The following is a 12,901-nucleotide window of genomic DNA, read 5'->3' as shown; positions in this document are numbered from 1 at the left end:
AATATTGATTGGTCGACGGACTTGCTACGATGAATACTTCCCTAAATGGTAATATTGTCTCCGTAAATCCTCCGGAGTACAGCGCATAAATCTTCCTCTCGCAGCCCAACTCTTGCAACTGCCATTATTCGGGGCATCTTTCTTTCCACCCTTCTAGCGCACTCTACGGATCAACTAGTTCTACCATCAAAATGCCCTTCAAGATATCCCGCACTCAGCGCCTGAGTGCCGTCATTGCTATCTCAACCTCTTTCTTCATCGCTGAAATCTCCGGTATTATCACCTCATACCCAGCATGTTTCCTCCAGAGGCTTTACATTTCGCTAATCGATTCTACTAAGTTGGCTTTTATACACATTCTCTCGCTCTTATAGCCGATGCTTTTCACTATGTAAGTCGATCGATGAACAAATACACTTCCGCTTCAATCACTAAATAAGTCTCAGCTTAACGATCTAATCGGATTCATCATTGCCCTTGTCGCTGTTGTCGTACGTTGCCTACTTCATTTTCTTGCATCTCAGCTTACATTCCAAGGTCGCCAATAAACGTACTCCTCCCAAGTCCCTCACCTACGGATGGCAACGCGCGGAGCTTCTCGGAGCGTTTTTCAACGGAGTCCTGCTTTTTGGTCTAGGAATCAGCGTATTCCTGCAATCTATTGAGAGGTTTATCTCGCTACAACGTGAGTGGCGCTTCTCATGTAGCGTGTCCAACAACTAACCCAATCCGTTTGTTAGCCGTCGAGAATCCAAAACTGGTGCTTATCATCGGTTCGATTGGCCTGGGCCTAAATATCATCAGCGTTTTGTTCTTACATGGTTAGACTCTTCTCCAATACTTGCGGTTGTTCTGTGACTAATTCAATGCCTTCAGGTCATGATCATGGCCACGACCATGGACACGATCACAACCATGCCCATAGCCATGATCATGCTTCCGCTGACGAAGCCGACCTTCATGCCAACACCCATTCTCATGCACTGAAAGACCAAAATTTCCGTGTTACCCAACCCCATCATGCCTACTTTATGAGCTGACCCATCCAGCACGTTGATCACAAACACCAAATCAACGCCTCGTCTGTCTCTCGACCTGGCCACGATCTCGCCATTATGGGAGTATTGATTCATGTCCTCGGCGATGCAGGCAACAATCTCGGCGTCATGGCTGCCGCGCTGGTCATCTGGCTTGCTGATTACGATGGAAGATATTATGCCGACCCGGCGGCTAGTATGGGCATCGCCTTGATGATCTTTGCTTCGTCTATTCCACTGAGTGAGTCTTCCCTCGGGTATTTTATAGTTGAAGCCAGCTTTCTGACCATACTAGTTAAACGTGCGGGTCTTATTCTACTGCAAAGTGCTCCTGGCGAAGTAGACCCGGATGATGTAAAACATGATCTGGAAAGAGTATGTCAATTCCTGTAGATAGACCTTCTTGGGAACGAGCTAACATATTCCAGATTCCCGGTATTCGTGCCATCCACGAGCTTCATATCTGGCGCCTAAATCAGACCAAGTCTCTCGCATCCGCCCACATCTTGCTGACAGATGATGCAAAGACCAACTTCACTGGTCTAGCTAAAACCATTAACGAGTGCTTCCATGCGTATGGAATTCATTCTGTCACGCTACAGCCTGAGGTCTGGTCGGATCGTAAAGGCTTCATGGCCACACCAGCTGGAACCGATACAGAGGTATCGGACCAACAAGCGAGGAGGGACTCTGACGGGTCTGAGCAAAGTTGTCAACTCGTTTGCGGAAAGCTGTGTGAAGACCTTTCATGCTGTTAGTGGTTCGTGGCCTCGTTGATTATCTTTGCAATTACAATCTCTATTTTCGCTCGAGTCTATCATTTCAGGGGCAGATCTAGCATGCTCTTTCATGGCGATGGATTATCTACGCAGGGGTTATCTTTATTCTAATGCAACACTTCGACTTGAATAAATTGCTCCAATGAATTAACCGACCACCAACGGCAGCTAAATGGGCTTCCCATTTCCCTGCAAGTTTAACACCTAGCCAAGTTCGCGAACAAGCTTCCAGCTAGGAATTCTTTCCCCATCTTCCTGATAACATTGGTTCAAGAGCAGTACATTCGCCTCAAGGTAGCCCGGCAGCCGACCGACCAAGCAGCAAATCACCGAGGCGACCCGAATCCCACAATATCCAACGATTGAAGTTGTCCGTTCGCTTGTTTTGCAGGCACTTTATGCGCCCTTTTCTGTCCTGCGGCTGCCGCCGGGTTGCTGATGTCATGGAATTCAAGAGGTCCCTGCCTCTTAGTTGCAGATCGAGCTGCATCGTTCTCCCGTGATGCAACCACACCCTCCTCGCTCTTCATGGCCGAACCGCTGTCTTCGTTCTTGCGGGCGTCAGCCACATCCACAGCTTCTCCCTCGCGCTTGGTGGCCGAGGCCGACCGTTTGTCGGGGATAGACGCAGCGCTGGCAGCATCAGCAACACCCTGCTCCCTCTTCTTGCCTGAGAAAAATTCCTTATCCAGGCGAGCGTTGGCAGCATCAGCAGCTCCCTGCTCCCTCTTCTTGCCTGAGAAAAATTCCTTATCCAGGCGAGCGTTGGCAGCATCAGCAGCTCCCTGCTCCCTCTTCTTGCCTGAGAAAAATTCCTTATCCAGGCGAGCGTTGGCAGCATCAGCAGCTCCTTGCTCGCGCTTGACTACCTGGATTGTCCTGCGGTCAGGCGACGCGTTCTTTTTGGCTCCACCAGCTGCACCGCCCGTAAGATCTTTAATGTTGGTACGCGGTACTTGGTTCCTCTCGGAGATGGAACCTGCGGTGAAAATGTCGTTGTTGTTTGGTAGGGGGGCTGCCAGGCCGACGGAGCAGCCGAGGACGATGCTGGCGAGAATCGAGGCTTTCATTGTATCTGGTAGAGGGGGTTGGAACTTGAGAATATGGAAAATGTATAGATTGTGCACGTTTTGCTTAGACTTGAATGCGACTGGGCCTGTTCAGTACACTCTGGCTGAAAGGAATAGTTTCGTTTGAAAGCTCGACAAAAGAGCTGGCTTTATATCTAGTCAATGACCAGATCTTCGATGATATCACACAGGAACCGACGCGTCATTTTGTCGATTATTGCTTGCGCTATCTATCGAGTGTATGTGTATGGTGCAGCCCCACCGTTAGCAGAGATGTCATATTGCATGATATGTGAAGCTCTGCAAGGGGCAAACACATAGAGGAATATCGAATACGCAATATCTTCACGGGACCTACCGTTCCTGGTATTGCGGAATATGTGTTCTTGATTCGCCTCACCACTGCTGGTTCGATTCGATTTAAGCTAGGGATGGGATCATCCAACCATGCGCGGTTTTCGCCTAGACATGTGTGATAAGCATAGTTATATTGCATGCACCTTGCAGCGGAGATAAAGTCTTGGTGAACAGAATGGGAGTTTCACGTCGAAAGCTCGCACAGAATGTGGAGCTCAATTCCAATCAGCCTGTCTGTAGCGTCGTGGCGATCTCGGGCTCGCAGGGCCTGCAAGGCGCATTCGCCAACTTCGAATCCGAACATAGCCACTATTAATCCTAATTCGTTAATCTTCGATCAAGACAATGGTTGGCTGCAGTAGTCAATCCTATGCATTGACGCGGCGGCACTAGTTATCCTGTCCCAGGAGCATTCGGCTCGAACTTTAACTCCTATCCTGTGCTCCTTAAACAAGAGATCGAATCGCTAAGCTTGAACAAGTTTCTGTACTGGGTTCCTTCGTTGCTCATAAGTGACGTAATCTCCGCTATCTCTTGATTGACGCATCACAGCTATGGAGACAAGCCAGTAGACGTACCAGCAACCTTTGTTCCGCAAAACCAGAAATGTTGTTAGAAATCACTAGTCATCGGATCGTTTTGGCCCGACTTTCCTACCTATTTGTCCCTCTCGTTTTGTTTGCCTTCGTTGGCAGGTATTGACGTTATTGCATTTGTTGGTCGGATTGTCATTTCCCAAATCGGCATTCTTGAAGCCGAATGAAATGCATAGAGTATAGACCGTAGGCAACTCGTTTTAATTCAACCCTGTCAATTTTCTTCGGACTACCCGATATTCCACATGTACTTACCAGAAGAAGGCCAGATGAGGTTGTCTTTCATGGGAACGTCTGAGCCGGTTTAGGGCTACGAAATGCCTCCTTTCAGGCATGCATGGCTATCACTCTGCTCAACAGCAACAGTTGCTCTACTCCGTATGTTTAGGCATTTCATAGGCCGTTCTCTTCACCCTACAGGTTGTCATGTTGACCTCGCCTCTAGTTCTTAGCTCTTCTCGTTTGGTGGCCCGACAGTTAAAATATGTAGTCACTCCGTGTCTCGCTCATACTTCTAAAGATTCTATTAGGGCCCTCACCCTCGAACACCCCATCGAAATCTTCATCCCTCAACCCCTGGGTTATATTAAAACAAATTAAAACGGCCGATAAACTTCTCCGAATGTTCTCCGGCCCGCGTCGCTTAGCAAACCGCTGTTTTGCATTGAAACCGACGGGGCTCGTAGCGCGTCTGTTTCGGGTGATGATTGACATCGCTCGGTCTCAACCAGATCGATCCCTGATTTTTTCACCCACAGGAACATGACAGGAGAGTCTTTCAGTGTAGAATTGACGGAGTAGTTGCCGGCCGGGGTGACCTTTCCCGTGAGTCTATTCAAGGGTTGACGTACTCGTTCGCTGATCCTCGTGGGAACCCTCCGCTCAATATCCCATTCCATGGTCAGGGGTCGTGCATCGTGTCGACCGGATGGGCAATTCCCCGGCGTGACAGGAGACCGGTGGAATCGCCGGAGGGTCTCCGTTGAGGGGGGTTCCTATATAATATCACCGGATAGCAGCATCGCAGCAGGCAGACTGTCCATCTGCAGCTTGTCGAGTATACCTCCACTGGAACACCATCAGGACCTAGGAAAATGCGATCCAGATTCGCCCTCGGGGCACTCGCCTCCCTTCCACTCATCCAGGCCTTCACTCACCCCGGCCTGCTGCACACCAACGAAGACTTCAAGCGCATCCAATCCAAGGTCCAAGCCGGCGCCGACCCCTGGATCACCGGCTGGTACAAGCTAACCAACAGCTCGTACGCCTCGGCGTCATACACCAACACCGCCCAGGAAGTCATTTACCGCGGCGACGACGGCAGTCACTCGCAGAACTACCCCAACCTGTACCGCGACATCGCCGCCGCCTACGCCCTCGCCATCCAGTGGAAAGTCACGGACAACACAACCTACGCGGACTCGGCCGTCGCCATCCTCGATGCCTGGGGTTCAACACTGACCGGCATCTCCGGCAACTCGGACAAGTTCCTCGCCTCGGGGATCTACGGGTACGAGCTGGCGAATGCGGCCGAGATCATGCGCGACTACGACGGCTGGTCGAGCGAGAGCTTCAACGCGCTGCGCGATATGATGGTGAGCGTGTTCTACCCGATGAATCGGGACTTCTTCATCCGGCACAATGACGCCGAGGTCGATCACTACTGGGCGAACTGGGACCTGTGCAATATCGCGTCGATGCTGTCGATCGGCGTGCTGTCGGACAACGAGACCATGTATCAGGAAGCAGTGGATTATTTCAAGAACGGCGACGGGAACGGCCAGATCGAGAAGATGGTCTGGAAGCTGTACGATGTGGATGGGCAGACGCTGGGCCAGGGGCAGGAGGCAGGAAGGGACCAGGGCCACGCGATGCTGGACTTTGCGCTGCTGGGCCCGATTGCTCTGTCGGCGTATAACCAGGGTGATGATCTGTTTGAGTATCTGGATAACCGGATTCTGGCTGGGTAGGTGGTCTATTGTCTATGAGATGGAGTGGAAACTGACGGTGTATAGCGCTGAATACGTCGCCAAGTATAACCTCGGCGAGGACGTTCCCTACACCACGTACGTCAACAGCGACGTCACGCAGGATGTGATTAGCGATGCCCAGCGTGGCGGCGTGCGTCCCATCTGGGAGCTGCTATACAACCACTACGGAGTGCTCAAGGGGGTGGATGTCACCTGGACCAAGAAGTATCGCGACATGGTGGTTGAGGACGGCGACGGAGCTGAGGGGGGTGGAGGTGATTATGGACCTAACAGTGGAGGATTTGATCAGCTGGGTCATGGGACGCTGTTGTATACGCTGAAGTAGATACGTCGATCTGATTACTTCGGAAATCCCGGTCAATAGTGTTCTGAGTGAAAGCCAGCAATATGCTTCACAACTAATCGAACTCTGTGAACGGCCATTGCCTACGGCAACTACTTGAAGGGTGTCCTGGGAATGTTATGTGGGGGTTAACAAGGCATTGAAACTCTTGGTTTGAATATAAACATTATCTATATACTAAGTAGCGATTTTCGAATCTTTCCTACACCTAACTCCTATCCAAAATCTCAAGCTGAATAAACACATGGATCTAGGCCAAGTCACTGACCTTCCCTGTCTGTCTTTTGGCCTTGCTCAGGTACCTCTTGCACAGTTCTCATATTCTTCCACTCGACAAACAGTGCCACAAAAAGTCCAACTAACGAGAGAGCAGCCGCCAGATAAAACACCTTGACCACCGCATCATTATAACAATGAAGCAGCCGCGTTGACAATCATAGACGCATCGACCTCCAGTAGCTTCGCCTTCATATTCTTGATCGATTCCTGGGATACAATGTTCTGCGCAATGGAGAAAAACACCGATCCTCCCAGCTGATGACCGAAGAACAGCAACGAGATAGCTGATGGAACTTCTGACTTCGGCAGCACCGTCTGAATGTCATTTGACCCCTGCTGCATTCCGCATCCCAGCCCCAGTCCGAAAATAACCTGGTATCCGATCCAGTGCGGATGTCCAGTCGAGGCCGTGAACGTGCTGAGCAGCCCAGCCCCGATGGCCATCAGCATCGACCCAGCGATCATGAACGGTGACAGATATCCCACGAGCTTGGAGACTAAGATTCCCCCAGGATCGAACCGAGAACAAGCGAAATGAGAAGCAGGAAGCTCATCTCGCTGGACTTCACTGCGCTGACGCCCTTGATGCCCTGGAACCCGATGGGAATGTAGTAGATGGCAGTCATCATGGCGCCACCGGTGCAGTTCGAGAAGACAGACGTCGCGGCCACGGTGCGCTGCTTGATGACTTTCGCTTTGATCATGGCCCTGTCGCCTTCGAGCGCCTGGTCGATAGCGAACGCGATAAATAGAACGCCGCTCATCACTAGCAGGGCTATCACTCGTCCGGAACCTCAAGCGTACGCTGATCCTCCCCACTGCAGAGCCAACAGCAAACAGACAACCGCAGGGACCAACACGCAGAACCCAAGAGGGTTAAACTGCAGCAGCTTCTCCCACAGAGACTGTCTCGCTGCGTCCGCTCCACGCACCCCCTTCTGCTCCTGCTTTGGAAAAATGAATAGAAAATATTAAAAGCAGAACATCACCAATCGGCAAATTAATCAAAAAGCACCACCCAGCCCAAGCAGCCAGTATACATCACACGTCTCTTCAGCGGCACAGCCTCAACAATCAGCACCATCGAGCCGAGAGGATACCCGCGGACCCAAAACCCTGAGTAGCTCGGCCCACGATCACGGCCTCGGAGTTAGGTGCCCCGCCGCAGACCGCGGAGCTGATTTCGAAAATCACAATGCTTTTGAGGTACGCGGTCTTTGGCGCGTACATCTTGTATAACATGCCGAGGGGTAGTTGCATCACGCACCTGGTGACCAGGTACGCGCTGCCGTACCAGGCGATGTCGTCGAAGGAGTGGTTTTCTCGGGCCCGAAGATTCATTCTCCCGAGGCTTGTGTCGAGCCCGAGATTTCAACAGAGATATTTCTCGGTCAGCTTGTCTATTGCGTCTTCATGATTATCACGAACATATTGGAATACAGCTGATTCAATCTTATTCTCCCTCCCGTCAAAGCACGATCAGCGGAGTGAACAGACCGAAGAGGTAGTATATCATGGCGATATATTTCAGATCCTCTGTCCTCTGTAGAAGCAGTAATCTCATTGCTTCCTATAGGCCCATACTGGACTGATGAGCAGTAGATAATGGTTTTATTGTGAGTGAAGATATACCTCAACATATATAGCTCTATACACCCCGACGCTCTAGTTAACCCCAATACTGAGACGGCCCAAACACCTCCCCAGCATTAGAAGCTGAACACCAGAAAGAAGAACCAGCCATAAAACCATGCCTACTAACACGAACCACTCGTTCCCACACAGAGCACAGGGCTAGAGGTACAAATCTACGCAGTACATCCTTCCTCCCGCGGGGTCTAGCAACCCCTCCCCCCAAAAGGCAAACTAGATCCCCCCTCCACCCCCCACGCCATTAAACCCCAACCCAGTAGCAGAAAGCAAACTTCTTCCATAAGCGCTCGAAACTTCCATGCCTCGAGAAAGCAATCAGTCTACTGCTGACACTGACAGGGCCAGACTATCTTGTGGTCCGGGTTGTTAGCGTCGGTCGAAATCGCAATGCCAGGTCACTCTCGCACTCTTGCTGTCTGCTTTCCTTTGTCTGGTTCTCTTAGGGCGCAGGGGAGGAGTGAGATGGTTGGATGTGAGGGTTATATTATGGGTAGAGGAGAGTGTGATGGTTCATTTTCTAACCTCGTGCAGGACATCGAGTCAAGACAAACAAATGTGTGATTGGATCTGGATAATACCTCTCGATCTATTCAATCAACACCCTCGAGCCTAGGCACCTGAGTAAACCAACACACAGACTCATCTAATTTCAATCCCGCCTTGCCTGACCTCCCTCCCCTAGTCCCCTACCCTCCTGCCCTACCTTCCAATTAGCCAAGCAGTCACGGCGAGGGAAATAGGCACCACACTGTTGGGGGAGGATTAGCTATCGGGCCGGGCGTGGGCTGGATTCATATTTTGCGTTGCGAGAGGGCTGTCTACGACGGCTTTCGGGCTGGATGTTATATGGCTGTTTTTGTGCACCGAGTGGGTGCGTTTGGGGCTGGTTGGGTTGGGAATGTTCGTTTGGTTCTGCTTTCCTTTTTTTCATATGGAGTGTTCGTGGACGGGATAAGGACGTACATTTTTGTTTACTTGTGATCTTGTATATGTATGTACCGAGATGGAGAAAGGGATAACGTAGAGAAAGTATATATGATAATGGTACTCGCCTACATAGCCTATAATGATATCTTACCTCACCGTTAGGATCTACAAGCAAGGATTCTGTACGACTCTCGTCTCCGGTCTCGAATGCAATAACGCCCGGTTGGCAGTTTCAACGACAGAGTTATAAAGCTCCGGTCGCACACGTTGGTTGCGAAAGTTTCGAGCTCCGGTCATTTGATATCGCGTCGCTAGTTAGTTGCGCTGACAGATACTCTTGGACGTCTTGATTTCCGCCGGAAAAGCGCGGGGAAAGAGTTGCGTGTGAAGAGGTGACTAAGACCACCACAAGCAAGAAAACTGAAAAGACAAATGTAAATGTCAAGACTCGAGGGCGATGTCTTCTGCAGGACCCGGAACAAGCATCGCATCGCATTCTCGGGAGATTTCACGGTATCCTACAGGACGGACCTGTTGTCGAGGCACGGGCACAGGGTGACACTGCATGCATGGATTTCATCCGGATTCTTCCATCGTCTATTTTTCTCTTTTGACTTTCTCATCCATGTTCGCCCAAGTCTCGTCACGAGTGACACGATCAGGGATGGTCTGAACTTACAGTAGTCTTGGTTTTCTCTTTTTTTTTTTTTTTTTTTTTTGTCTCCAATCCACTTACTAACATCGCGCCCTGTCACTTCCTAACTCAAAGCTAGAAGGGAGCCCTGGCCACATTCGTCGAGTCCTAGACGATTAGATAACCACGGAGTACATCACACCGAACGCGTCTCGACTCGCTGGGAAGTCCGTGGCTGCAGAACAATCTTACATACATGGTGACTGCTAGCCGGCTTGGGGTTGGGCCAATACCACTAATGTGCGTCTTCCGTCCTATCACCGTCAAGAGGGCGTGATCGGCTTTTCTCCGGCGTAACTTTCTCATGTACATAAGGTGACATGGACTGTCTGGTGGCTAATCACGGTCCATCCTGGGTGGACGGATGTGCACTGTGCATTGTGAGCTAACACCTTGCAGCAAAGTCAATAACAGGCAGGCAAGGTTCGCAGCGATCGGTTGGTAAATTGTCAGTGTCGCTGTGGGTTGGGGGTTCCATTTTCGCCTTCGTCTTCAACTCGGCTGCAGGGACCATGGATGGGCTTGTGCGTCATTTTCATATGGAGTGTCATTTCCCACCTGCCTAGGTTGATTCTGCACTGCGGGCCGTGGCGCTGGCAAGTCTCCATTCTCTCCCGAGGGGCATGCTCCGAAGTACTCCGTAGATATACGCCGTACGCCGGAGTTCGTTTGGACCCGTATTCTTCAAAGAGGGCGAGAGACTCAGGCAGACTTTCGCATACGGGCTACTCCGTAGAAACATTTCCACGTCGCCCAGCCAGCTACCGAGTAGCGAGTGCAACCAACGCAAAAACAAGAAAGTCCAATTATATCTCTCACCCAACCTCCTGGCCCTAGCGGCGGGATCGTCAAGGCTCAGCCGCAGCAGGCTCCACTTGTTCAGGGCAAAGAAGAAAAACCGGGCAAGAAGAGTATTATTATTCGTAGCTTCCGCAGTAACCGTACGACGGGGCGTGGAGGTCAACCGTTTCCGGACCTGGTCTTCTCAGAATGTCCATGCGGAGGCACCAGGAACGGTTCAATTTCTCGAGCAGCCGTGGTGGTGGCCCGGGTGCTGCGCCGGTGTCTGGGCTTGCATGGCTAGCTTTGTTGGTACCCGTACTTCTGTAGGAAATGTTACGAATCCTGCTGCGGTTAGACGTGCTGTCCCCACCGAATGTGGGAACGCTGCGTGAGTGGCACTCGGAGCTCTGTTAGTCTCCAGTCGCGACGCCGATGTGCATCACTGCATGATAAGTGATGAAACAGGTGGTTGGGAATGGGTCTGGCTTGTAGCCCTGTTGGTGGGACGGATCAGAGATATAGAAGAAAGTGAGCCCCGTACTTGCGCTGAATACCCACGCTAGAAAGGGGGTTACTATCGGTCTCAGAGCTCACAATCAATCGGCAGGTTAGTGCCTCCAGTGGGGCCACCCTGCTAATGCAACCATCCTGTATACCACTCTTTCTAGTTTCTGCTAATAATGTCCACCTATGATGACCCTTGTCACTCGAATGGCGTGCTACCTAGGGCGCGCTCTGCGTAGGGACTAATATCCGCTATCTGATGGTGCTGCTCGTTGATCGAATTATCAACTAGCTGCGCATATTATCTGCACGTCGAAGTAGTCCCAAACTTAGATCGTTACCTCAGCTTCATGGAGCGACAGAAGGAAAAATAAAACGACTTACTACCCGTACTATAGACATGGATGCTCGAATATGGCACAATGGCACGGACAGCACCGTGCGCTGTGGATGATGCCATCGTGCATGAAGAACCTATCAATAGTACTGGTCACCCCAAGCCAGCTCGGAGAATTCTTGTCTTCGTTCGCCCACAGCCGGCTGTAAACGATATCAGATCGACAATGCGATTGTATCAGGAAAAGAAAAAGACCGCAGCATGCGATGCGCTGCGATTTGGTTGTCCGCCGCATGCACGTCTCATTAAATCTCGTTGGTCCGTGTCCCTGTCGTGGCCCTGCCGCGTCGCCAATCGAAGCTTGCGAGATCGTTGTGGGCGCTCGGGTGTAACCGTCCCTTCCTTGGCCCTCTATCCCTCCTTGTATCAAATGGTGTGCCCCCGATCGATGTCTCCCACGGCTATTGACCTTCCTAATCCAACTATGTTTGATGAAGGACAGGGGGCCGCAGTGGATTTTAGTTCAAGCCCAAGTCTGAACCCCAAACCCCAAAAAGGGTGACACGACGGGGGTGTGTCAACACCTCGACAGCCCTGAATTCGCCGAGAGTAACGGTCGATCGCATCCAATAAGCAGGAGCACCGAAGCGCCTGGGAGACGCCAAAGGAAGATCATCATGCAGTCGACGACGATGAAGGTCGTATGAGGCATAGCATGATGGGAATGGATGCTACTAAGGGAAATATATAGAACGGCGTCGGCACTGCATCAGGGGTGGCGACGGTGGACGTGATTTTCTCGCAGATCCAGGGTGGACACGTTTTAGAGCATCGTCAGCATGGACTCGTAGTACGAGGTCGGACACGCATCTCGATCGAGGAGCGCCAGCCGGGGCCACCTGACTCGGCCGTAGCTAAACTCAACGCGTCAGGTGCTCGGCCCTGCGTGGCCTGAGGTGTCGAGGGTCTGAGACCATGCGCGGAGGACCGTGCGAACAGCTACCGACGTGGCCAGCCAGAGAAACCGGCTGCGGACGAGTCATGACATCAAGGCGGACAGTTCATCGACGGATGCCAATGCATGCTCCTTTGCATTCCCTAACTCCGGATATGAAAATACAGCGGAAAGTGGAAAACGACCGGGGGCGAGCGGCAAGGAGAAAGAAAAGGCAAAAGGACAAAGAGCATCCGATCTAGATTCACGCTGCCGAGTCGCATGCACCGGAGATTATCAACGTCATAGCGTGGGATGGAACGTTGCCCCAACATGCAAACGACGGCGGCTAATCCTTGACCTGTCTCACGGCCCTCGTGCAGCCTCCCTGCGCCATCATTCACCCGTTTCGGATAATCGTGCCCGTCTGGCTGCCGGACCAGTGAGAGCGGCTGGAAATAAATTCACGCTCCGCAAATCATCAGCGTTCCCTCGGATCGGGGGGCTCCGAACGTGCGCCTGGCGATGGACGTGGAAACGAAACTCAGTCTGGCGGCGAGCTGTCGCTCCCTGGCCATGCCGGATGCGATGGCGGAAACGAGGTATTTGGAGCCGGG

The 12,901-nt window shown here is 51.6% G+C and overlaps 4 protein-coding genes across 4 annotated transcripts; 2 read left to right on the top strand and 2 right to left on the bottom strand.

Moving 5' to 3' along the window:
* Nucleotides 1–191: 191 nt before the first annotated feature.
* Nucleotides 192–1,795, top strand: P170DRAFT_353812 (cation diffusion facilitator family transporter; the record flags this gene model as incomplete). Its single annotated transcript, XM_024843996.1, has 9 exons — nt 192–273; nt 342–391; nt 447–491; nt 538–685; nt 741–821; nt 877–1,004; nt 1,050–1,278; nt 1,333–1,412; nt 1,466–1,795. The coding sequence occupies 9 exons, from the start codon at nt 192–194 to the stop codon at nt 1,793–1,795; spliced, it is 1,173 nt and encodes a 390-aa protein (XP_024706573.1).
* A 347-nt stretch (nt 1,796–2,142) lies between these two features.
* Nucleotides 2,143–2,886, bottom strand: P170DRAFT_425517 (uncharacterized protein; the record flags this gene model as incomplete). Its single annotated transcript, XM_024847640.1, has 1 exon — nt 2,143–2,886. One exon carries the CDS (start codon nt 2,884–2,886, stop codon nt 2,143–2,145), a length of 744 nt encoding a protein of 247 aa, XP_024706572.1.
* Nucleotides 2,887–4,933: 2,047 nt separating this feature from the next.
* On the top strand, nt 4,934–6,155 carry P170DRAFT_407051 (GPI anchored protein; the record flags this gene model as incomplete). The annotated part of the gene is made up of 2 exons (XM_024846664.1): nt 4,934–5,805; nt 5,855–6,155. The coding sequence occupies 2 exons, from the start codon at nt 4,934–4,936 to the stop codon at nt 6,153–6,155; spliced, it is 1,173 nt and encodes a 390-aa protein (XP_024706571.1).
* Nucleotides 6,156–6,343: 188 nt separating this feature from the next.
* Nucleotides 6,344–7,793, bottom strand: P170DRAFT_509286 (MFS general substrate transporter; the record flags this gene model as incomplete). The annotated part of the gene is made up of 3 exons (XM_024854660.1): nt 6,344–6,949; nt 6,973–7,218; nt 7,553–7,793. The coding sequence occupies 3 exons, from the start codon at nt 7,791–7,793 to the stop codon at nt 6,579–6,581; spliced, it is 858 nt and encodes a 285-aa protein (XP_024706570.1). The 3' UTR covers nt 6,344–6,578.
* Between the last annotated feature and the right edge of the window lie 5,108 nt (nt 7,794–12,901).

Source organism: Aspergillus steynii, assembly GCF_002849105.1.
Source record: "Aspergillus steynii IBT 23096 chromosome Unknown P170scaffold_3, whole genome shotgun sequence".
NCBI classification, from domain to species: Eukaryota; Fungi; Ascomycota; class Eurotiomycetes; order Eurotiales; family Aspergillaceae; genus Aspergillus; species Aspergillus steynii.
Note: the sequence above shows the minus strand (reverse complement) of the source record. Positions and strands in the feature narration are given on the sequence as shown.